Source organism: Cavia porcellus, unplaced genomic scaffold (assembly GCF_034190915.1).
Source record: "Cavia porcellus strain 051 isolate PalLab524CR breed Dunkin Hartley unplaced genomic scaffold, mCavPor4.1 scaffold_6, whole genome shotgun sequence".
Taxonomy (NCBI): Eukaryota; Metazoa; Chordata; class Mammalia; order Rodentia; family Caviidae; genus Cavia; species Cavia porcellus.
Window position 1 is genome coordinate 94,956,183 of NW_026947489.1, and position 24,140 is coordinate 94,980,322.

The 24,140-nt window shown below is 56.4% G+C and overlaps 2 protein-coding genes across 5 annotated transcripts; both read left to right on the top strand.

Annotated features, from left to right (window-relative positions):
• Window positions 1-38: 38 nt before the first annotated feature.
• Nbr1 (NBR1 autophagy cargo receptor) lies at window positions 39-18,632 on the top strand. Of its 4 annotated transcripts, XM_003467137.5 has the most exons (21): window positions 39-235; window positions 3,191-3,307; window positions 5,016-5,078; window positions 5,835-5,853; window positions 6,712-6,734; window positions 8,387-8,581; window positions 8,768-8,845; window positions 9,099-9,307; window positions 9,526-9,693; window positions 9,794-10,003; window positions 10,398-10,557; window positions 10,646-10,945; window positions 11,509-11,655; window positions 11,866-11,941; window positions 12,387-12,497; window positions 12,665-12,832; window positions 13,443-13,863; window positions 14,661-14,752; window positions 15,173-15,230; window positions 15,679-15,784; window positions 17,475-18,632. In XM_003467137.5, exons 1-21 carry the CDS (start codon window positions 149-151, stop codon window positions 17,646-17,648), a joined length of 2,982 nt encoding a protein of 993 aa, XP_003467185.2. In that variant the 5' UTR covers window positions 39-148; the 3' UTR covers window positions 17,649-18,632. The 4 variants fall into 4 exon arrangements, with proteins under 4 accessions (XP_003467185.2, XP_063107723.1, XP_063107724.1 ...); XM_063251653.1 differs by lacking the exon at window positions 12,387-12,497; XM_063251654.1 differs by lacking the exon at window positions 9,526-9,693.
• A 135-nt stretch (window positions 18,633-18,767) lies between these two features.
• On the top strand, window positions 18,768-24,084 carry Tmem106a (transmembrane protein 106A). The gene is given in 10 exon segments (XM_003467138.3): window positions 18,768-20,067; window positions 20,405-20,468; window positions 21,325-21,478; window positions 22,150-22,183; window positions 22,186-22,289; window positions 22,408-22,448; window positions 22,754-22,807; window positions 23,058-23,194; window positions 23,559-23,721; window positions 23,916-24,084. Coding segments are annotated over 10 exon segments (1,116 nt in total). The 5' UTR covers window positions 18,768-19,871.
• The last annotated feature ends 56 nt before the right edge of the window (window positions 24,085-24,140 follow it).

Genomic DNA, 24,140 nt, shown 5'->3' on the forward strand with positions numbered 1-24,140 from the left:
GTCAGCTGTCTCTGCCCCGCCCCCGCCCTACGCATTCTCGACCAATAAGTGGGGAACGAGGTTTGAAGGACAAGCCATAGGAGCCAATCGCCTTGCGAGGAACTTAGGGGCAACAAGGACTGGGCCCAGTCTCTCTCCGCCATGTTAGATGCGCCCCGCAGGGGTAGCCGTTGAGCTGGCGCCGGACGCTTGGTGCCCTGGCCTGCAGCAGGCGCCCCCAGGGGGCGGGAATCGGGTAAGGAAGCGGCTGCGGTGACCTGGGGGTGGGGTCTCATCACCCCTAGCGGGCTGACGGAAGTTAGGGGGGGCGTCCTGCGAAGTGCGGTGACTTTTCCGTGGTCTTGGGCAGCGGTCTCCGCGGTGGCCTCCGAGAGAGCCGCTGTGTCCTGAGGGCCGGAGGTATAAAGAATCTGGTCTCGGATCGCCGAGGGAGGCCGAGACCCTCTAGGCAGAGGAAACGAGAGCTCTCGGGACTGGTGACACAGTCGTGGGGACGTGGAGTAGTAGAAAACGCAGACGAGAGTGAAGTCTGGAGGAGAGAAGTGACAGTGCCCACACGTCTTCCCCTTCGCGTCCTCCTCCTCCTCGAGGACTTTTGGGGGCACCCCCATCCTGCTTTTAAGGAACAGTTCGCCGCTGTCGTAGTCCTTTTTGTCAAAAACGCAGCTTTCAGATTACGCATTTTAAGGCCTGGAGAGCTCCTTCGGGCTCTTGCTGTAGTCCGTAGTCAAAGCTCGGGTTCCCAGGTCGGCTTAGTTGAAGGTATTTGCGCAGGGCGAAAATCAACGTAGAGGAAAAGCCGAATTGTGCCAAGTGGAGGTGAGGCAGTGGCCTGGGTGTACAGCAGCGCCAGTTAAGAAGCTAGGCTGCCTCGACCTAACTGCCCCGTGCTGGCTTCAAACCTAAAGGAACAGATGAGGCTGGCTGTGGCGCTGGGATTTCCACAAGCTCAGAAGGAATGCTCCTGTTTAGGGAGTTTCACCTGTAATGGGGAAGGGGATTGCATACATCTGTAATCCCGGCCCTGCACTTGGGAAGCTGAGGCAGGAGAGGCCAGTTTGAGGCCAGCCTGGGCTGTATAGGAAGTTCAAGGCTATCCTGAAGTATAGAGCAGGACGCTGTCTCACAAAAACAACAACAACAACAACAAATTTTTCACATGAAGGCCAGAGAGGAATGGGCAGTTCTTAATGAAGACCTGGACATGGGCCACCTAAACTAGAATCTCCCACTTCCTGTTTCCTCCCATTGGCAGATCATCTGGATGAGCTCCAAAGTACAGAACTGATTTCTGATTGTGTCACTTGAGAAGAGAGGAAGAGTAGTTTTCTTCCAGACATTTAAAGTATGGAAGTGTGCTTCTTGACATTGGAAAGTCAGAATGCATTTCAAAATTTCCCCGGTGGGCAAGAATGAATCATCCGTCACTTTTTATTTCCCTCATTTTTTTTGCCCAGTGTCCTGTGGGACGCTCCCTGGATTGTAAGGACACCAAGAATCACATTCTATGGGAGTGAATCATGATTGTTGGCAGGATTGGTGCCACAAACTCACTTTATTTTGGGGGCGTGTCTACTTTTAAATGAAGGCAAAGAATAGAAAAAATGGATTCTAATGTTGGGTATGAAATGACCTCTGATCTTCATAGAGTTCAGGATCCTTCATATGACAGTTTCACAGAGCGCTGTGTTACATGATACAAAACTACTGTTAAGGTCCTAAAGACCATTTTTTTTGGAGACAGGCACCACCATGCCCAGTTTGAGACTGATTTATTATAATAACTTTGTGTTTGGGTACTGTTTTCGGGTAACCTGCACACACTTTGTGTTTGTTTATTGCCAGGGATCCAATTCGTGGCTTTTCTTATGCCAGGACACACTGTTCCCTAAGCTATAACCTTTGTCCCGTGCTCTGTTTATACTTGATTCTTATGTAGTAATAACATTATAATGTAGGCAAGGGCAGCTCTGTTCTGTAGATAGCATGACCAAAGCTCAGGGATGAGGTAACTCACTTGCCTTGTTACTGTTGACCCCAAGCTGTGTCTAGAAGCCATGTATGGCCAGCTCTTGTGACCTCTTCCCCCAGAATTTGAAGCTCCCAGACTTAATCTTGTTTTATCTCTCATCTCCTGTGCCTGAGGTAGAATCTGGCTCCATGTGGCTGCAAATTAAAAAGTGTCAATGATTATGTTTGAAAGCTAATATTTGCCCCATACCTGTAATCCCAGCACTAGAGAGGCTGAGGCAGGAGGATTGCCATGAGTTTAAGGCCAGCCTGAACTGCATAGTAAGGTACTGTCTTGAAAAAAAAAAAAATTGCTCTCCACTTTTGTCTGAATTTGATGTTCCTCTTTTTTTTTGTTTTTTCCCCTCTTGGTACTAGGGATTGAACTCATTGACCTTGCACTTGCCAGGCAGGTGCTTATGCTACTGAGCTAAATCCCCAGCTGATGTTCCTCATTTTAAGAATCCAGTGGACTACAAAAGCAATCATTTGGGAGACAGTGTTGAGTGCTGCCCCTTTGGTGGATCTTGTTTGGGCCTTTTAAGTCATTAAAACAGTTCTAGTAGAAAACCTGCATCTTCCAAGTTAAGAAAAGCCTGCTAGAAAAATGTGGACTGTCACTTTGAGTCTCCAGAGAATGAGAGTTCGTCTTACCCAACTTGGCTGCTACAAATATTTAATTGCCAAAGCTCTGTAATGTGCAGTAGAATCCTCAAGAGACTACAAATGCTAGATGATTTCTGTGGGTGTGATCAAAATAATCTCAGCAGGCTTTTATTTCTTTAGTTTTCTTTGAGACATGATCTCACTGTGAGGCCCAAAATGACCTTGCATTCCTCGGCTCAGGAGATCCTGCTGCCTCAGCCTGCGAAATACCTGGGAGTGTAGGTGCTCCTCCCTGAACTGCTGCAGTGGTTTCTAAGAAGAGTAGTGTTTGTGGCCTATTTGAAGTGCAGGTCTTTGTGGCATAGTCTGAGCACTAATACGTTTCTCACGAGGAACAATTGCTACGTAAACAGATTCAGCTTCCTGCTGGATTTTAGGTCTGTAAAGTAGGGAGGTTGATTTGTTCACTGCTGTTTTCCAAGCCTCCTCCTCCTCCTGGGTCTGCAGGAGTCCTTGTTGAATGCAGTTTATGCCACTTTCTCTTGTGCTATGTTCTCTCCCACTCCGCCCTCAGCTCCAGCCCCACAGCATGGAACCGCAGGTTACACTAAATGTGACTTTCAGGAATGAGACACAAAGCTTTCTGGTTTCCGATCCAGAGAACACAACTTGGGCTGACGTTGAAGCTATGGTAAGTATTCTGCTTTGTATCTTCACATTTTGTCCAGAGGTGTCTGCTTATGGCATACCTGTGAGCTCTGTCATATTTGCATTTCTGGGTTCCTCCAGAGGTTGGGCAGTGCCCTGTTCGAAGGCACAGGTAAATGGGTTTCTTTTGAAGAGCTTAGAGAAGATCAAGTGATTTTTTTTTTTTTTTAAGAGAGCCAGATTTTGAGAACCTGCCTACTTAGTCTGAGGAATGAATGGATCAGTTGGGCCCTACCCAAGCTGGGCCCCAAGGTGTGTCCTCCTCTAGGGCAGTGGGTCCACTGTCTCCAGCTGCCCTGGATACAAGAGCTCACTTTGTGCCAGAGCTGTGGGTGGCTTTTATTGCCCGGTGCTTACATAGCAGCCCTTCCCCACCTTTCCCTTGTCTTGATTTGCTCTTTGGACTGTGCGGATTCTATTGACTTTACTGTGATGAATGATTTACTTCATGTGTGTCTGTTCTGGGTTTGCACCACCACTCTGGGTAATTCCAGTGCTCTGGGAGGCTGAGGCAGGAGGATTACATCGAAAGTTCAAGCCCAGCCTGGGCAACTTAGTGGCTTTGCAAGACTGCATCTCTAAATAAAAGAACCTGGGCTTAGAAGTCTCTGAGTTCATTCTCAGGCACCATGTGCACGCCCACCCGCACATACACGCATACACACACCCTGCTTCCCCAGCCATTTGTGATACTAACTACAAGGAGGAAGTGGCCGCCCAAGCGGTGCATGCCTGTAATTCCAGCAGTTGGGAGGCGGGCATAAAGGACCTTGTGAGCTGGAGGCCAGCCTAGGCTACTAGTGAGACCCTGTCTCCAAAAGAAAGTGTAACGTAGAAGGAATAAGATGATAGCAACGCCTTAAAAAATGGGCTGATGGGGGCTGGGGATTTGCAAGCAGGCAGTCGTGAGTTCGATCCCTGGTACTGATAAAAACGAAAAAGAAAAAAAAAAAAATGGGCTGATGTCATTCTCTGCCCTCCAGCAAGTGTCTGTGTTGTCCTAGAAGGGTGGAATGCAGAAAAGGGTCAGCTCCCTGAGCCAGCAGGACACATCTGCAGGCCCTGCCCTTGTGAGGATGAGCCAGGCCAGGCTGAGTGACAGGTAGTGAAATCCAGCCTCTAAAAGAAAAAAGCTGGATCTTGTGCATCAGATGATCTGAAGAGCAGACCCCTTTTGTTTTTCTTTTCCAACTGGATAAGTGAGCTGACGGTTTGTCTTTCTCTTTTATTGTAAATTTTATTTATATTTAGATTTTTAAAAGTTTTTTTTTTTTTGAGACGGCGTTACTGAGGGCCCAGGTAGGACTTTTCATCCTCCTGCCTCAGCCTCTTAAGTGTTGGGATTACAGGCAGCACCATCGTGCCTGGCTTTTTTGTTGTTGTTGTTTTCTGAGAGAGCATCTTGTTGGTCAGGCCAAGTTGACCTAGAACTCGCTGTGTGGCTCAGCTGGCCTAGAACTCAGAATTCTGCCTCAGCCTCCTAAGTGTTAGGACCACAAGTATAATGCCAGCAAAAAGTTAAGAGAATGCTCCCCCCCCCTTTGAACTCAGGACTACGTGTGTGATAGCCAGCACTGTACCACTGAGCTGCACGTCCAGCCCAGAGCGCCCTTTCTTTTCTGATTTCTAGGTTTATGTTATGGCCTCCTTTTTGATGTCTTAATCCTATAATATGTGCATTTCATTTGCAGGTAAAAGTTTCTTTTGATCTGAACACTATTCAAATAAAATACCTGGATGAGGAGAATGAAGAGGTAAAGTACATTAGAGATCCACTGTTAAAACGTTCAGACCAGAGGTTTTGGGTGATTTGTTTGGGACGTGGACTTACCAAGTAGCACAGGTTGTCCTGGAACACAGCAGTCCTCCTTCCTCAGCCTCCTAAGTGTAGAAATCACAGCATGTGCCATCACGCCAGTCCACAGTAAAGTTGTTACTTTTGCAGAGTGATGTGGGGCTTGGAAAAGTTCGGAATCTTCCTCATCCTGTGCGTGTGATGATTAAATGCTGTTTGATTGGGGCTGGGGATTTAGCTCAGCGGCATAAGCGCCTGCCTTGCAAGCAGGCAGTCGTTCGATCCCCGGTACCGATAAAAAGGAAAAAAACAAAAAAAAAATGCTGTTTGATAGCTCAGCCTTGGTGGACTTGGGGAAGGGCATTAAAGGGAACCTACAGGGCAGCTTACAGTTAAGCTGGGGTGGGGCGCACGCCCCTCATCCCCACTCACCCCTCATCCCCGCTCTCGGGAGGCTGAGGCCGGAGGGCTGCTGGGCATTCAAAGCCCGCCTGAAAAATGTGGAGAGGCCCCACCTCACAAGAAGAGAAGAAGAAAGACAACTGAAAATGATGAAGTGGTCTTAGCTTTGAATGTAGTGCAAGCTTCCTCTTAGCTCAGGACAGTAAAGCAGCAGTGATGGCCTGCACTGGGCCCTGGCAGTGCTGTGCGTGCTGCACTCTTGTTACTGCTATTGTGCACAGGGAAACCGATCCCTTGTGCTCCTCTCTTTCAGATTTCCATCAACAGTCAAGGTGAGACCGAGGCCCGCGCACTCTGCCTGCCATCCCTGCTGCCCTGTCCTGCTCACTCGGAGCAGAGTGTGATGCCCCTGTGGCACCCACACACATGGCTTATGGTGGTTCCCGTCCTGCTACACCAGCCCTTGCTGTTTGCTGTGTGTTTTGTACGGGGAGGCCCATGGGTTTGGGCTGAGCATTCTGCTGCGTCCGTGTTGGGGAAGGGGTGCTTGTGAAGTGGGGCTGGCAGTGTGTTTTCCCCAGAGGCGCTGTGGTGTTGGGAGTTCAGGCTCCCAGGCCGGGACCAGAAAGCCCGTGCTGATCAGCAGGAAGGACAGTGTTGCTTATAGCTCTGTGACCCTGTGTGGCACCGGCCTCCTGTGAGCAAGCTGGGCCCAGTGCTTGCACCTGGTGTCTCCAGGAGCGAGGAAAGGGGCTCAGCGGCAGCTTCCGACATGGCGGCATGGGAAGGGAGTTTGCCAGCAGAGCCTGGAGGCTGCTGCTAATCTGTGCGGATCGTGAGCTGAGCCTTCTCCCAGCACAGTGCAGGCAGGGTGATGTAAGATGCGCACAGTAAAACTCAGCAAGCCAACCCATGTGGTCACCCGTTCCTGCACCCACCGCACAGGGCCCCTGTCATCCACTCCTTCGGCAATGATTCTGACTCTGGTCAGGTTGGGGGCACTGCCTGGAATCCCAGCACTTTGAGGCAGAGGCAGGAAGTGCAGCCTGGACTGCAAAAACAAGCAAGTCCTGAACAGGACACCCTGTCCCTAACTGTGCTCTTGGTGTCACACATTCGGTTTCAAGAGTGACTCTTAATAGAATTTTAAGGCTGGAGAAGCATCGTCACTGTTGTTTCTTTTGTTTTAGGGGAGTATGAAGAAGCACTGAAGGTAATGGTGTTTCATCTCATTGTCAAACGACTTCAGAGGATGTTCGTTGAGGGAAATGTGAGGGCCAAGGGTGGACTCAGTAGCAGTGTGGAAAGCACAAGCAGAAGTCACCCTCCACCAACATAGCGGGAAGCAAGTGGCAGTGGCCTGTCCCACTCTAATAGAAAGTGCTGCCCTGTCCCTCCTGCCCTCTTTGCTCACCATGGCACCACCAGCCTCCATTTGCCAGTACCGAGGCGGTGGTTTAGTGCTCTGTGCTGGAGGTCCCAGTTCTTCCAGAGGCTGAGACAGGAGGTTGGCAAGCTGGAGGCCAGCCTGGGAACTTAGCGAGACCCTGTCTCAATTTTAAAGATGTGAAAATGCTGGCCGGAGAAGTAGCTCAGTGGTGGAGTGCTGCCTGCCTGTGCAGGACCCTAGTTCGATTCCCAGTACTGCCAAGAAGCCCAGCTCTTGGTGTCTGAGGAATTTTATAATTCTCAGTGCTGGAGGCCCAATCCAGGGCCTCACGAACCAGGCAGGTACCCACCACTGAGCCACATCCATAGTGCCCGAGCCAAGAGGTGATCACCACAGTCACTGAGGGTGCTGTCTTCTCACGGAGTCCTGAGGACTGGCATGGCAGCTCACACCCGCAATCCCAGCACTGGGAGGCTGAGCCAGGAGGGTCCTGAGTTCAAAGGCAGCCTGGGCTACATAGTGAGCCCATCTCCGAAGAGAGAGTAAGGGATTTCTAAGTCTAATGTATAAAAATAGATAAAGGGGGGCTGGGGATTTAGTTCAGAGGCATAAGTACCTGCCTTGCAAGCAGACAGTTGTGAGTTCAATCCCCGGTACCCATAAAGTTTAAAAAAAAAAAAAAAGTGGATAAAGGGCCAGGCATGTAGCTCAGCAGCACTGTGCCTGCCTGGCAAGCGTGAAGTTGTAAGTTCAATTCCTGGTACAAAAAATTAAAAATTACCTTAAAAATTTAAAAAAAAAATAGTTGAAAGAACAGCACTGGTGGCTGATGACTAGGGGGTCTGGTTGTCCCCAGATCTCTTCATGAACCCTAAAGTGCCTTATGGAACCCCAAATGTTTATTGAAGTAGTTTGCAAACTAGAATTTTTCAGAAAGTTTTATTCAAAAAGGTGTGGCTACTTTGCCTTGCCTGCCAGTACTTTTAGTGGAAAAGTACACATTTCTTTTTTTTGTCTTTTTCCTTTTTATCAGTACCAGGGATCGAACTCACAACTGCCTGCTTACAAGGCAGGCGCTTATGCCACTGAGCTAAATCCCCAGCCCCCGAAAAGTACACATTTAATTACATGAGCTAGCTTGAAGTTCCTCAAGTTCTGTTAGCCTGGCATTGATTTTTGGAAACCTGATAGAGAGTTGATAGATGGTGGCTAGGCGTGATGGTGCACTCCTTTCACGCAGCACCATGGGAGGCTGAGGCAGGAGGATCTCCACAGGTTTATGCCCAGCCTGGGCTCCTCAGCAAGAACATGGCTCACCTGGAGGCCTTGCACTTATTCCCTTGTCCTGCGAGGCATGGGGCGAAGGCCTGACGGTCTCCGGCCTGGCTGCCTGCCCTCTCACACTTTGGGACTCTGAAGCTCCATGTGTACCAGGCCACCCACACTGGGGCTTTTGTTTCCTCCCCTGCTCCCAGATGGCGGGGAAGCAGGGGCACCAACTGCAGATGCAGGTGCTCGCAGGGCACCTCGCTGCTAACGAAGCCCCAGCCGTGGTGGGAGCAGAAAGACACAGCACCTCCCCGACTGGCAAGAAGCCACTGGCACACTACTCTGCCCTGGTGAGGGCCATGGGGTCGGAGCTGAGGAACCCTGCAGTGCCAGCCCCTGAGGTAGGTGGTGCACGAGCTGGATTCTGTTGGGGCCTCTTGGCTCTCCTCCTCCTCCTCCTCCTCCTCCTCTGCCCTGGACCTTGCTTTGACCTCACCCTGATGACGCTTGGGAGAAAGCCCACAGTGAGCCAGAAGGGGGGTGCCAGGCACCTGGAGTGACCTTGGTCCTGCTGTGTCCCTTCCCAGCCATTTCCGCTTACCCTGGGTGACCCAGACCACACTCAGGATAGACCTCCAGACTGGTTCACACGCTCCCTGGAGACCGTGAGTGTCCCCAGCATCCCCTGGGCTAGTCCTGGAGCATTTGCAGGGCGGGAGCAGGGAGACAGCTGGAGGCTGAGCCCGGGAGTGGCATGTGGGGCAGCCCTGCACAGGGAGGGAGGTGAGACCGGGTGGGGGTACCTCCACGTGTGCCCTTAGTGTCTGGCACCATCCTGCTGTGGCACACAAGGCAGGCCCCCACTCATCACCACCTCTGCCCCGTCCCAGCTCGCCTCCTTCCTGGTTTTTGTCACAGTTCAGAGAGCAAGTGGTGAAGGAAACCGTGGAGAAGCTGGAGCAGAGGTTCCAGCTCATCCTGCAGAGCCCACCCGGGGGCTCCCTCACCCCCGACTCTGCCCTGCCTGCTGCGGAGGAAGCGCCCCCACTGCCAGTGGCCCCGTTCAGCTGGCCTCTGGTGTGCAGCGGCTGCCACCGGCGGATTGTGGGCACACGCTACCAGTGCAGGTGAGCAGTCAGGCAGGGAAAGGGGCTGTCCACGGCCACGAGCCGCTGTCACTGAAGGAGCCTTACCCACCCTCCATACAGTCCCTGCAGGCCCCAGGGCAGACTCAGTGTCTTCAGTCTCCTGTGACCATTCCGGTGTGGGCAGGCCGGCCTTGGGCCGCACTGAGTTGGGGGTCTGTCCTCAGTGTGCCCCACGTCTTCCACACTGTGCCCCACAGCCTGTGCCCATCGTACAACATCTGTGAGGCCTGCGAGGCAGGCCCGTACGCCCACAGCGCCAGCCATGTGCTGCTGAAGCTGCGGAGACCCGTGCCCAGCACCCTGGACCCATGCTTGCACCCCAGGCTGCCTACACCCCAGCTCCCCACCGCCCTGGAGCAAGTCAGGTGACACTGGGGCTCAGGGCTATGAGAAGCCGAGGCAGTTCGGGGCCTGAGGGGTGTCCAAGCGCACTCTGTCCTCTGTGACGCCACCCTCACTGCACAGGCTCCAGAAACAGGTGGATAAGAACCTTCTGAAGGCAGAGAAGCAGAGGCTGCGCGCAGAGAAGAAGCAGCGGAAGGCAGAGGTGAAGGAGCTGAAGAAGCAGCTCAAGCTGCACCGGAAGATCCACCTGTGGAGCTCACTGCATGGCCTGCAGGGCACCCGGTCCCCACCAGGCCGGCCTGAGAGCCTGCTGCCGCCTGGCAGCCTGGGGTAAGCCAGGGCTGGGCCAGGCCTTAGGACCGCTGGCTTATTCGTCTGTCTGTGTCTCCTCTTCTTTGGAGATGGGGTGCCCGGGTCCCCTGACTGCTGTCATCCACAGTGGCCTTCAGGGGGAGGGTAGTGCTGCAGCTGCTCCCCAGCCTTGCTCTGCCTTGGCAGGCACTTAGGGACTGGCAGCCACTCTGGGGCTCTGGGGTCAGGGAGCCCTATCTCCAGCTGGGCTCCAGCCACACAGTTAGTCTCGTGCATGCAAATGCTGAGAGAGCAGAAGTGGGGGGCATTTTCCTGGCACCTCAGGCACGCGTGGAGCATCCCAAAGTCTCAGCCAGCTCATGGGCCCAGGACTGAAACCCCCAAGGAGTGGCTGAGCCCGAGTCTCCCCCAGGCTCCCCACGCGGCCCAATGCCCCGGTGCTGCCGACCTTTGGCGCCGCCTTCGTGGATGAGAACCTGCCGGACGGGACGCATCTGCCGCCGGGGACCAGGTTCCTGAAGCACTGGCGGATGAGGAACACAGGCACCATCAGCTGGAGCGCGGACACCAAGGTGCCTCCTCGCCCCACCCCCAGCACTCGGCATCTGCTCACTGCCACCCAGCCTCAGCACCCATCTTGCCCTACCCCTGTGCCCGCAGCTCAAGTTCATGTGGGGGAACCTGACACTTGCATCTGCCGAGAGGAAGGACGTCCTCGTGCCCTTCCTGGAGGCAGGCCATGTGGGTGTGGTGTCCGTGGAGTTTGTTGCACCTGCCCTGGAAGGGACCTACACGTCCCACTGGCGCCTGGCCCAGAATGGCCAGCAGTTTGGACCTCGGGTCTGGTGCAGCATCGTGGTGGACCCCTCTGCCCCTGCACAGCATCCTAGCGACACCAGCGATATGGAAGGGCCCATGAGCAGCTCCAGCGAAGGCGGCGGCCTCGGCTGCCCACAGGAGGTGAGCGTGGGGACCTGGCCGGCATGCCCACAGCTTCCTGCCCATCTGACAGGTACCCAAGACCTCTGGGAACCTCCCTGCTGGCTCCATTTCAGAGGCCCTCATCTGTAATCAGGCCACCCAAGGCTTAGGGCTGAGGTTGGGATACAGGGTTGTGCTGGTGGGGGTAGAGGGGCCTGGGCTTGTCTGCCCCCAGTGGCCCCTGCTGACCACAGGCCCGGCAGCCCTCCCACCAGTGAGGCCACTACCATGTGTCCTTCCTCTCTCCTTTTGCTGTACTGGGGGTTGAACCCAAGGTCTTGGTACCAAGCCACATCCCTGGCTCTCTCTAGTTTTGAGGCAGCTGGCTGTCACCCAGGGTGGACTCAAAGTTAGAGATCTCTTGCCTCAGCCTTCCAGAGTGCTGGGGTGGCCACTCACCTCATCAGGCCTGGCTGTTCCTTTTCTCATGGAGATTTAGCAGCAACTTCTCTGTGTATTTGCTTGCTCTAGGAGGCTGCAAGGGTCTGTCATGTGGCTTCTGTCAGGGATCTAAGGTTTGTCCCCATGGCTTGTCTCTGCAGGACGCCTTGGTCCTGGCTAAAGGAGAAACCCCTCTTTGGGTCAGGACTGAGCGCACAGGAGGGACCAGGGCCCACACCCTGCAGAAGGCGAAGAGCACAGCCAGCGAGCAGGGCTTGTACATCCCGTCTGTGGACCTGACTGCGCAGGTGGGGCGAGGGGAAGACTTGCACCCAGCCTCACATGGGGAGTGGTACGGCAAGGGCCTGTGTGTGTCCTGCGGCGGCTTCTGCCACCTCTATGCGCTGTCACACAGTGCTATCTCCTGCTACCTGGGCCATCCCTGGAGGGGGCAGGGCACACTCAGGGCTCCATGTGGAGTCCCAGCTGCTGCAGCCTCACACACCGCGTCTCCCCAGGACCTGCTGTCCTTTGAGCTGCTGGACATAAACATTGTGCAGGAGCTAGAGCAGGTGCCACACAACACCCCTGTGGGTAAGCATACTTTTGGGGTTCTGAGGGTTGCTCCCAGGAGGGAGCACAGGAGCCAGCTGCACCCTCACCTTACTATAAGGTGAGGGTGCATCCGCCTTCTCTATGTCCTCCCTTTGCCCCTTTACTTTTTGTGCTCTGTACCTTGGCCATGGCCACCAGGCCAGGGAAGTGCTGGCAATCTCTGGGTCTGGGGTCAGTGCCCACCTGTCGGCACAGGAGCACCCTAGGTCCAAGTCACATGGGAGGCGGGAAGCCACTGTGCTGCTGCTTCAGGGCCTTCCTTCTCCTGCTGTTCCTCCTCCTCCTTTCCTCCTCCTTTCTTTTTCCTCTTTTCCCCTTCTCCTCTTTCCCGTCCTCCTTCTCTTCCTCCTCCTCTTGCTCCCCCACCTGTCCCCCTTCTCCTTCCCCCTTCCTCAGCGCTGGGTCTCATGTCCTCACTCTCCAGACATGACTCCCTGCATGTCCCCTCTGCCACGTGACAGTCCGCTCCTGGAGAAGCCAGGCTTGGGCCAGATTCGGGAAGAGAGCGAGGGCCTGGAGCGTGAGGCGCTGCTGGGTAAGGCTCGGTGTCTGGACAGCCTTGCTGCCCCTTTCCACACCACCAGCCACCCACACTGCCCTCCCTGCCCGGGACACCTCGCCTGCGTGGTATCTCAGGCCTCCTGAGCTGGGCTCCCTGGCTCTGAGTGCCGACTCGCGCGCTCAGCCCCACACTCTCTCCAGATTCCACAGCCCCAGGAGAGAGCCAGGTGGAGAGCACAGCTGTAGTGGAAGACGTGGAGGAAGACCTGAGTGGGACCCAGTTTGTGTGTGAGACCGTCATCCGCTCCCTCACCCTGGACGCGGCCCCAGACCACAACCCGCCCTGCAGGCCCAAGGCCCCGCAGCAGCGTGAGTCTGCTCCACAACCAAGGCGCGCCCTGTTTCTGCAAAGGGCTCCTGGCAGGCTTGCATCTCCTCGCTACACTCCCCCAGCTGACTGCTCTATCCAGAAAGCAATGCGGGTGTTGGGCCTGGCTGTACAGGGAGGACTCCCCAGGAAGTCCCTGCCAGCAGTGGGGAGACGCAGGCATCCCAAGGCTCAGTTCTGCTTGAAGAAATAATGGAACAGGAACCACGGGCCAGACTTAGGTGGAGCAGCGCTGGGTGCCCTAGAAACTATCAAAATTCAGAGTGTGGGGCCCACGTCTGGGATCCCAGCACTCGTGAGGCTAAGGCAGGAGGATCGGCATGAATTTTTTTTTTTTTTTTGGTACTGGGGATCAAATTCACAACCATGTACTTGCAAGGCAGGCGCATATGCCACTGAGCTAAATCCCCAGCAGTCGGCATGATTTTAAGACCACACTGGGCTGTATAGTGAGACCATCACAAAGGGAAAAAAAACCCAAATCCAAATGTCAGGATATAGAGGTACCGAGACATAGTAGTGACAGCGCCCTCGCTGGTGGCGCAGAGCCTTCCCAGTGTCGCCTCTCAGGTGGGTCCTTCTATCCTTCAGTGAACCTCACCTCGCAGCAGGAGGGACCCCTGGGGAACGAGGAGGAGGAAGAGGACGCTGTCCACCTCACTGAGCCCGGTGCTGAGCAGGAAGACGACGAGGAGCTTGGGGATGAGGTGCAGAGCCAGTCATCCAGCTCCTCGGAGGACTACATCATCGTCCTGCCCGAGTGTTTTGACACCAGTCGCCCGCTCTCCGACTCCATGTACAGCGCTGCACCCTGGCAGCCGGGCCCGGGCCAAGGGGCTGAGGATGAGCCCAGGATGGAGTCCAAGCAGGAGCCCACTGAGGCGGGGACTGGTACTGGGACAGGGACGGGGCTCCCTGCTGGAGAGAGCCCATTGCAGGAGCACATCCCCAGTCCCTTCCCGGAGGCCTTCCAGACCCTGGAGATGACGGGGCTGCTGCCGGCGCCACCCAGGTACTAGTCATGGTCCCCCTAGGGCTGAGCAGAGCCCGGAGCACTGGCTTGGTCCCAGACATGCCCCCCTCAGTCCCGGAAGAGACTTGCTGTAGTAACGTCCGAGCATAGAGCAGGATACATGGTTTTCCTGGTGTTCACAGCACTGGGGCTGCCGAAGTGCTTGGTTTAGGCTCCCCTGGTCTCGGATACAGTCCGAGCACTCCTGAGTTTCTGGGAACCAGGCACTGTGGGGCCACGTTGCTGTTCCATGTATGGGCAAAGGCGGCAGCAGCTCGAGTGTGGGCATCAGGGACGTTGGGCCCATGGCAGTCCCTGCCTCTCTGTGCTGCAGCAAGTGCTGCTGTCCTGCCCCAGAGGCCAGCACTCGGGGCTGTCGCCGAAATAAGCAGACAGGGATGGGTATGGTGACACAGACCGGTCCTTTTGGCACTTTGGGAGGCTGAGGCAGGAGAATTTTCCCACGTGAGCCAAGCATGGGCCACTCAATAATTTAATAAGACCCTGTCTCAAAAAATTAGAGGGCTGGGGACGTAGTTCAGGGTGAACCCTTGGGTTCAATCCCTAGTACTGTAATAAAAAGTGGGAAAAAGAAAAAATTTTAAAAATACAGAGAGCCCAGGCTCTTCTAGCCTGCTGAGGAGCAAAATCGGGAGGAGCAGCCCCAGCCTGAGCCTGGGTCCCCTGTGGATGCAGGACTGGGCCTCTAGAGGGCAGGGTGGCGCCGCCCTGTGCCTGTGACTGTTCCCACCGCCACAGCTGTTCACCTGCTCACGCTCCCTGTGGGCTCTCCGCAGGCACCCTGTGTGTGTGCAGCCCGGCTCCCCTGGAGAGGATGTCCTAGTCACCTTGCCAGAATCCTCTGCTGTCCCCAGGCAGATGAGAGCAGGTAAGGCTGCCCACAGACTCTGTCACCCCACTTCATACGGCTCCTATGCACCCCTGGGGTCCAGCTGAGGACCCAGAGGATCTGGCAGAGGTGGCTGTCATGGGGGCAGGGGAGAGCCTAGGCGTGGAGTCATTGCTTCCTCAAGTCCATAGCCCCCGCAGTTGGGGTGCTGGTGCAGGGTGGGGCTTGTCCACCCCCAGAGGCACTTCCGCTACCCCAAGTACTGGTCCAGAAGTGCTGGAGAGCTAGTTCCTGTGTGAGAGGGTGGCCAAGGGGCCTCTCCTGACTCCCCACACCTCTATTGGGTCTCCATGGGTTCTCCTACTATTTTTCCGCCCTGCAAAGCTGCCCCAAAGGCCCAGCGCCCATGGGCAGGGTGCCGAGGGTGCTGCCTCTAACCAGCAGGTCTTTTGCTTTCAGAGTCCCGGAGCTCCCCAGGCCTGGCGAGCAGCAGACCGAAGAGCTGCGACCAAGCAAGGTGATGGCTTGTGTGTGCCCCAGGACCCTCATGGCAGCCGGGGAGGCCATGGCCCTGGGGTCCTGCTACTCCCGAACCAAACTTCGAGGAGCAACAGGCGTGTGTGGGGCAGATATGGGCGTGCAGCACCTGGGCTGCTTCTGGGTGCCAGTGGGGGCCAGGATTCTTCACCTACCCCACAGTGTCCAGAGCGAGGTGCTTCCTCTGAAAAGGGCATGGGCCCTGGGCCCCAGGCGCTTCACTAAGCTGTGGTGCAGCCCACACCTAGTACTGCAGGAGGAGCACAGGACTCTGCTTCCTGGGCCAACAATAGACCAAGATTTGCAGGCAGAGAGCTGATGGGAAGTGGTCTGTCCTCCCCTTACCTCGGGGTCTCTTTAGGAAACCTGGCCTGCTGGGAAGTTGGCGTATGGCCATCGTGTAAGGCATGATGGCTTTCCCTCCACAGGCACCTGCAAGGCAGCAGCATCGCCGGAGGGCTGGTGAAAGGCGCCTTGTCTGTTGCCACCTCTGCATACAAGGCCCTGTTTTCTGGGCCCCCAGTGACTGCCCAGGTCAGTGCCTGCCCATCTCTACCAAGCACGAGGATTGTGATACTGCAGAAAGCACACCTGCCTTTGGGTCGGTCTTTGCAGGCATAGAGCCGTGCGCCTTCCCAGTCCCAGCTGCAGTCAAGTTGTGTTAGGGGAAGTACAAGGCCCTTGAGTGCTCTGAGGACCCTCCAGGGCTGGAACCACAAGACAAGAAAGACTGGGCTCCTCAAAGGCTGGGAGATGTCGCCAGGTGGACAAAACAGGGAGGGTGTGGTTCACACAAACCATAAGGCCAGGGACCAGGGTACAGGCAGAGACCAGACTCTGGGAGAAGAGTAGGGATCTGGGGGGCTGGACTTCACATTGAGGTGAAAGGAGGTGACTCAAGGTATTCACACCGGCCCCCCAGCTCCTCTACTGCAGTATGTGGGTACCAGGAAGTCGGTGGAGAAACCACGTGAAACAGAAAGAGGGCATGTGCACGCCCGGAACCCTCGGCCTCCAGCAGCTGGAGCAGGAAGGTGGCAGGCTGGAGCCCAGCCTGGGAAAATAAGTGCAGAGCTTCTGGGTTCTATCCTAATAGGCAGCTGGTGATTTTACACAGCCACTATAAATGAGTTTGGAGAGGCCTCAGAAAGTCAAGATAGAGCTACTGTCTGTTTTTCTTTTTGAAATAGTTGAGGCTGGCCTTGAGCTCACCATAGTCCAGGCTGGCCTCAGCCACCTGAGGGAGGGAATCACAGGCCTGCATCACCATGCCTAGGCCGGAGCTCCTGTTTGACCCTGACCCTGCTATGCACTAGGTGGTGGTACACTGTGGCACAGGCACATGCAGCCCTCTCAGCGCATAAGCCACGTTGCCCCAGCGTCACCCACAGCCAGGCTTGCAAGTGTGACTGCAGTATGGGAATTGCAGCTAGATGAATGAGTTTGGGTTGTAGTTGGGGTGCCCTAAGGAGCATCCTGGGAAAGGCAGCATGCTGGAGGGCACCCTTGACACATCAGCCCACACGTGAAGCATGTGTTATCTCACACTAAAGTGGTCCTCAGGCAAAATAAAACCCATGGTGTTTGTAGAAAGACAGACGAAGCTGGAGACCTCCTGCTGAGTGAACTGTCTGCCCTGTCTAGGTGCGCAGTGGTTGGGTGGGGGTGCAGTGGGGATTCCTGTGCGGCAGGGACAGTTTCAAACACAAAGCCAGGGAAGAGAATCGCATGGGTTTCAACGCTGAGGCAGGCAAGGAGGACTCAAGGGACACCTGTGGTGATGAGGAGTAGGCACACAGCAGGCCCTGTGTAGGGGAAGGGTTGCGGGTGTCCGGGGGAGCCAATCTCCTGCAGAGCGGGTCCTGCTGCCACTGCAGGCGGCCTCCCTGCTGTGGTCCAAGGTGGGGCTGGAACCAGAGCAACGCAGAGGGGCCAGGAGAGGCTGCATGGCTCCCTGAGGGGCACCATGCATGGTGCCCTCCCCACACCCTGCTGTCCTTGGAGTCCCCTGGCTAAAGATCACTGCTTCCCAAATCACCTGCCTGCAGCCTTTGCCCCTCCCCAGACCGGCACCCTTTGCTTTCCTGATGCAAGCCCTCCAGCCGTCACTAGCATTTGGGGTGCACCTGGGACAAGTGGTGTGACTTAGGAGTCCAGGGGAGCTGGGGGCTGGGACTCCCGTGTTGCACAGCGGAGGCCAAGTACTGGTCTTGTCTTTCCACAGCCCCTGGTTTCTGAGCCCCAAACAGCAGCCCTGATGGCCCACCTCTTTGAGATGGGCTTCTGTGACCGGCAACTTAACCTCTGGCTGCTGAAGAAGCACAACCACAACCTCTTGCAGGTGGTGACCGAGCTCCTGCAGCTCAGCAACAACGACTGGTACAGCCAGCGCTACTGAGGCCCCATCCTGTTTGCCCACCCTGTCCTTGGGTGTGGTGGCGCCTGCCCGTTTTTACTCTGATGAATTTTTAGCGAGCCCTCCATGGAATCCACATGACAGTACCTGTTACAATATTTTTTGAAGCAAATCAAAGACCAGTACTTCCTAGGGGTTGACAGCTGGCAGAGGCAGGCCTCCACAATGGGGAGAGGTGCCCGGCCGTGCACTGGGCGGAGCTGCCTGTCCGGCTGTTTTTCTTTCTGCTTGTACTGAGGTTGAGTGTCCTCCTTTGGTCCAGCTGGAGATCTTAGTGGGTACCTCTTAATCGTCTTTATAAGAAATTAACCTTGGAGTTTTTTTGGATTCTCATGATTTCTGTGACCAACCCTAAGCCTCATGGCTGTGAGCACCTGCTCCCCTTTCCTGCAGAGAAAGTGGTCTCCAAAAGATGGGGATTCCAGCAGCACGGCGGGGCTTTCACCTTGCAGACTCTGATGGGGGGACCTATTGAGTGGTGCCTAGTAGTAGTCTTGCATATATTTTATTTAAGAGGAGAAACGGAGGTAGTGTATCCACTCACCTGTTGGGAAGGAAAAAGCCCCCCGGGTACCCAAAAGGAAAAGGGAGTTGGTAGGTGGCCAGGGAGCCCCAGGAGCTGCCTGCCCCCCAGACCAGCATCCTGCTTCCTGGAGTGGGGCGGAGATATGTCCAGGGAAATGACTTCAGAACAGCAGGCATCTGAGCCCCAGCCAGAGGGGCAGGGACGGTCACCGTGTTGTCATATGCCCAGTTGGTGTGTGTGACAGTGGCAGTTTAAGTTACTCATTGTACTATGTTTATCTTCGTGTAACTCCCGATCGCTACTAAGCCAGGGTTCAGACCGCAACTGGCCGGCCTGCTCTGCATTTGTAGCGTGGCTGTGGCTTGGGTGCTGGGCAGGCGCCGGATGGCCTGTGGTCCCCCACCGCGGCTAGAAGGGTGAAATAAATGATCTTGGATGCACTGCCTGGACCTGATTCTTGGGGACGGGGCTCTGGAGCTTTCGGTTCCGCGGGCCCTGGCCCTCTACCGAACACCAGGCCAGGAGAGTCCTGGAGCCTCCTCCACCGCCACAGACCCACTGGGTCAGGGGCTCGCTGCATGCATCCTCCAGGGCTAATCCTGCCCATGCTCCTCCCTGCCCGTTTCACCTCGGGCTCTACGGTCACTGCCTGCCCCCTGCCCAGGGCTGCTTCCGGCTGTGGCAGCAGAGAGGAGTGCAATCTCAGCCCTAAACCAGGTGAGGCTGCCTCTGCTTCAGAGGCAAAGATCTACAAGGCGTGGCGTGGCACACGCCTGTAGTCTAAGCACTCGGGAAGCTCCAAGGCAGGAGGATACTGCGAGTTGAGGCCAGCCTGGGCTACATACTGCGTTCAAGGTAGTCTGAACCTCAGTAGCAAGACCTTGCCTTGCACAGCAGGAAATTCCTGGCAAAATTCTGTGTGGCTCTATGGACCTGCCTCATCCGCCCACCACTTTGGGACTCAGGGGAAAGGAGGGAGGGCCTGGACCCTTCCTAGTGCCGGATAGACACCAAGGACTGTAGCCTCCAGCTTCCCTGCCTGCCCCACCTCAGAAACCAGTGAGGAAGAGGAGTGTGGCCACCCGGGCCTGTGGTTCCAGACTCCTTGGCACCCAGGACCGGCAGCCTCCTGCTAGGGGGAACAAAGCCCTGCCCCTGGTTGAGCCAGCACCACCAGGCGCAGGAAAGAACCTGTCATCCCAGCACTCAGGAGGCTAAGGCAGGAGGATCGCTGGAGTCTGAGTCCAACCTGGGCTACACAGTAAGACCTGTCTCAAAAAAGAAAAGAAAACTGGAAATCTGAGTACTCTCAAGACTACCAGAAGGCTGGCAGTCTTTCTGGAGGGCTGCTTTTCCTCCTGCAGAGAGGGCTGACGGCTGGGGGTGGGACCCTCTACTGCTCATTTAGGGAAGACCCGTCAGGTGCGGTCACTTTTGCTTTTGTTGTTCAGTTTTGTAGACAGTTGGCCTCCTGCAGTACAGCGAGGGGAGGTGCATGCAGGTTTTCCACCTTCAAGTCTGGTGTGACCACTCAGGCTGCCCCGGGCTGGGTTCAGCCCCTAGATTGTGGTAGGCTGCCTACCAAGCAAGCACCTGGCACTGGATGCTGCCAACCTGCCCACAGTGCGTGCGGGCCTCACCTGCCAGGTTCTCGTCACTAGCACAAAGCCCCCTGAGCCATGGGTGAGATGCTTTCCTGGCTGGGCTCCCCCGAGGAGGATGAGCACAGGCTTCTCCTGTGCCCCCGCCTGGCCACAGCCAGCTGCCACGCCAGCAGCGCCCAATCACCCTGCTCCTGTGTGCCTGGTAGAGGCGTGGCCAGTGGCAGCTGTGTGACTTGTCCTACCTGCCAGGGCAGCGGGAGGATCCCCCAAGGTGAGTGGCCATGCTCTGGTCCCCTTCGATGGCCAGGTCACTCTGGCCCAAGGTCCTTGGCTCCATGCTCCTTCCTCCCAGCTCCCATATGGCTCCCACCTCTGCTTAAACAGCAGTACTGTCTCGGCTGGGGGTGGGATGGTCACCTCCAGGGAAGCCAGGTGTTTTTGATTTGCCAGTGCAGACTCCACCCCTGTGCTGGGGCTTCCACTTCCAGTTTTGCTCAGAGCTGAGCTGCCAGACCAATGGGTTCACAGAGGTGGCGCCTGCTGCTGGCATGGAGTTTGGAGGTTGGGGTGCAGGGTCCCAGGCACACCTCTTACACTGTTCTCTCCAGAGCTGAAGAAGCAGCTGGTGGCCGTCATCCCCTATGGGGACCAGAGGCTGAAGCCCAGACACACGTAAGCTGCCTGTGCCCCAGTTCTATGGATGTCCACCTTGGGGTGGCATCACTTGTTTCCCGTGTTGAGGCTGCCTGTCTCCCCCAGGGTCGCTCGGCCCTGGGGCTTGCATGCCTCCCCCTTGCTGAGGGTCAGGGCTGGGTGCAGCAGCAGTGGCACAGAAAGGAAAGGGAAGGAAAGGAAAGCCAGGTGTGGCGCCCACCTGTCATTGCACCTACTCAGGAGGCTGAGGCAGACCTGCAAAGTCGAGGGCACCTGGCAGCTACTGAGACCCTGCCTCAAAAATAAGAGGGTGTTGGGGCTGGGGATTTAGCTCAGTGGCATAAGAGCCTGCCTTGCAAGTGTGTGGTGGTGAGTTCGATCCCTGGTACCAATAAAAAGAAAAGAAAAAAAAAATAAGAGGGTGTCGTTCAATGCTCCTGGGTTCTGTCCCAGTGCACCAGTCCTGGGATCACATGCTGATCGCCCTCTTCACAGCATGTGGCACAGTGGGGATACCTGAGGCCCCTGGTCCTTCACTGGTTCTGGGCTTCTCCCAGAAGGGAACCCTGGCCCTGACCACGCTCCTGGGGCATCCATTTTTCCTGGCCCAGCCCAGGTGACCCTCGCCTGGTGGGGAGTCAGGTGCCACGAGGTCCTTCTCCATGGCCTCAGCTTCGTCCCACCCACCTGCACTCTGGGAATTAAGACGCCAGTCCTGCCTGCTCCCTGCTCTGCTAGGACTGGGATGCAGGGGTGGTGCTGAGTGTGACCAGAGCACGGGAACCGGGGTGGGATGGGCAGGGCTACTTCTAGGAGATGTCAGGACCCCCAGCTTGGCTTCTCCCAGCTCCCCTCCGGCGCCACCTTCCTGCAGGAAGCTCTTTGTGTCCCTGGCAGTGCTCCTGTGCCTGGCCACCACCTCCTTGGTCACCTTCGTCTTCTTTCTTTAGAGCCTGGCTGTGTGCCCTGTGAGCCTCAACTCCTCTTCCGTGGCCTTTGACAAGGCCAATATCCTGCTCAATGCCACTGTGGGTGCCCTAGGTATGCCCCTTCCCGGCCACACCTCCCTGTGATACCCAGAGGGTCCCTGGGGTCCAGGAAGGTGCAGTGCAGGGTCAGATCTAGGCCACGTAAGTGATGGATGAGGAGGGCGCCCACAACATGAGAGAATCAGGAGTTGAGACTTTTGGTTTGGAGACTGGATCTCCCTATGTGGCTGGTGTGGTCCTAAGCTCAAGTGACCCTCCCGCCTCAGCCTCCTGAGTAGTTCAAACTTAGCAGCAACATGGGGGCAGCTCAGTGTAACTTTTCTTTTTTCTTTCCTTTTTAGTCCTGGGATTGAACCCAGGGCCTTCGCATTGAGCGTCATCCCCAGCCCTTTTCTTATTTAGAGACAGAGTCCAGGGTGTCACTGAGTGGCCTAGGCTGGGCTTGAACTTTTGACACTCCTGCCTCAGCCTCCCAGAGTGTTGGGACTACATGTGTGAGCCACCACACACAGCTCGGTGTAACCTTTTTAGAGACAGGGTCTCCTGTATAGCCCAGGCTGGCCTCGAACTCGAAACAGTTCTGCCTCAGCCTCCTGAGTGCCAGAATGACAGACAGCCATTCACATGGCCACCAAGGGATAGGGGTGCGCTGTTTGGTTGCTTCCTTCCCAGGGTTGGACCCCTCACCCCATTCCGCGTCTTCACCCCAGATCGTCTTGGACATCTCCAACCCCAACTACTGGCCATCACTGTGACCCAGCTGGCCATCCAGGTCCTGCACCTGTCCCTGGTGGTGGGCCAGCTCTCCGAGAGCTTCCTGCTCCATGTCGGCACTCTGGCCAAGGAGCAGGTGTGCCCTCCCAGATGGGCGGCCCCGCCGTGGGTGCGGGACGCAGGGCATGGGATGCAGGGTGCGGGGTACGGGGTGGAAAGGGCCTCGGGGGCTGAGCTCCTGCCCTGTCCTTCAGCTGTTCTACACCTTGGCTAGCAGGATTCACACAGCAGAATTGCAGACCAGAGCACGTAGAGAATGCCCGCCCAGGGCTCCCTCCCCACCGCACCGCTCAGGCAGGCTCAGGTGCTGCTGTTGGGCCTTGACGGGGTGGAACATGGGCGGGCCAGGTTAGCTTCACCAAGGCTGATCCCAAGGGCTCTGTGCCAAGAGCCACAGGAGCAGTGTCACAGCAGGTGACCGCGCTGGCCCCAGAGGGCAGAGGTGGTACCTGGGACCCAGTGGGAGGGAAAGGATATGGGGGTGTAGGGCTGCTGTGTGTGACCCCAGGGGCTCCATGTGACACGCTCTCTCTGTCCCAGCAAAATCTGTACCTGGCTGGAAATCAAGGTCTACCACATGCTGCTCCATATCCAGGAAGGGGGCCTCTGCTCATGCCTCTTTAGCTTTGGGTTTGGATTTTTTGAGACAGAACCTTGCTGTGTGGCCCAGGCTGGCCTTTAACACCAGGAAATTCTCCTGCCTCAGCCTTGCTTCAGTTGCGTCTCATGGGGGAAGGACACACCCTCGCCCTTAACCCCAAGTCTTCAGGATTGACACTGGGGAAACAGAGCAGAGAAAGTGAGGCCCCACTCCTGTAGCCTTGCCACTGCCCAATTCCTCCAGGGGGACGCTGACCTACTCCTGCCTGGGCTGCACCAAAGAGCCAGTCTTTGAGAGCTTCCAGTACGTGAACTGCCAGGGAAAGGCGCTGGCCCACCGGCCCACCGGCCCGCCACCCAGCCTTGGGAACTGGCCCCCATGTGAGCATGGAGGGGGACTGTGGCCTCTCGGGACCACAGCTGCTGTCATGCAGCTGCTCAGCTCTGGTCACGCGGTAGTGGCCATGCGGACCTGCTGTCTGGGAGTTCCCCCCGCTGGACAGGAAGGGACCCACTGTCCTTCCCAACTAGTGACTATCCCTGGCGCCCGGAGGACCACCATGTGCAGCCCCATTCCCTCCCTAGAAGACAGGTTACTACTGTCTTCCCTCACAGAGCTGAGGAGGAGCTGAGTCTGGAGCCACATGGGGGCCAGGCTGCATCGGCAGGGCCAGTGTGAGGTGTGCGGCAGCCTCGGGCCGGCCACTCCCTCCCAGAGGCCTCTGCAGCCCTTCCTGTCACTCAGCAGAGCCAGCCCCAGAGGACCGAGGTTCCCACAGGCCCCCGAAGGCTGTGGTCCTCATCACTCATCATTCACAGGTGGGCATAGGGGTGGCCGACCTGGGTGACAGCAGGGTCTTCGAGGGGAAGAGGCCAGGGGCTGGGGGAGCACATGTCAAGGATTTACAGTTAGTAAATCACACAAGCACCATGTGGAAGGAAGCTGCCTGGAGGGAGGGCGCCAGGCTTGCTCCAGCCTCACAGCCTGTTCCCTGCGGCTGGAGCACAAAAAGACACCCTGTGTCCCCCACTGAGCAGGCGCAGACCCCAGGCCTTCACACCACGTGATGCCCCAGGCCTGAGACCTGGGTCCCAACTGCAGTTTCCACAGCCGTCCTCGGGATGGAGGAAAAAAGGACCCCCCATGCCTGTCCCTTCTGCCTGGGCTGCTGGGCCTGGGAACCTTTGGGGGGTCTCTCCTGGGGGGTGTGGCTCAGGTCCCCCGGAGCAACTGCCTCCCCCATGCCCGCCAGCCAGCTGCTCAGGTGTAAGGCAGCCCTCCTGGACAGGACCTCAAACGGCACAGGACTGGGAAGGGGTGACATCT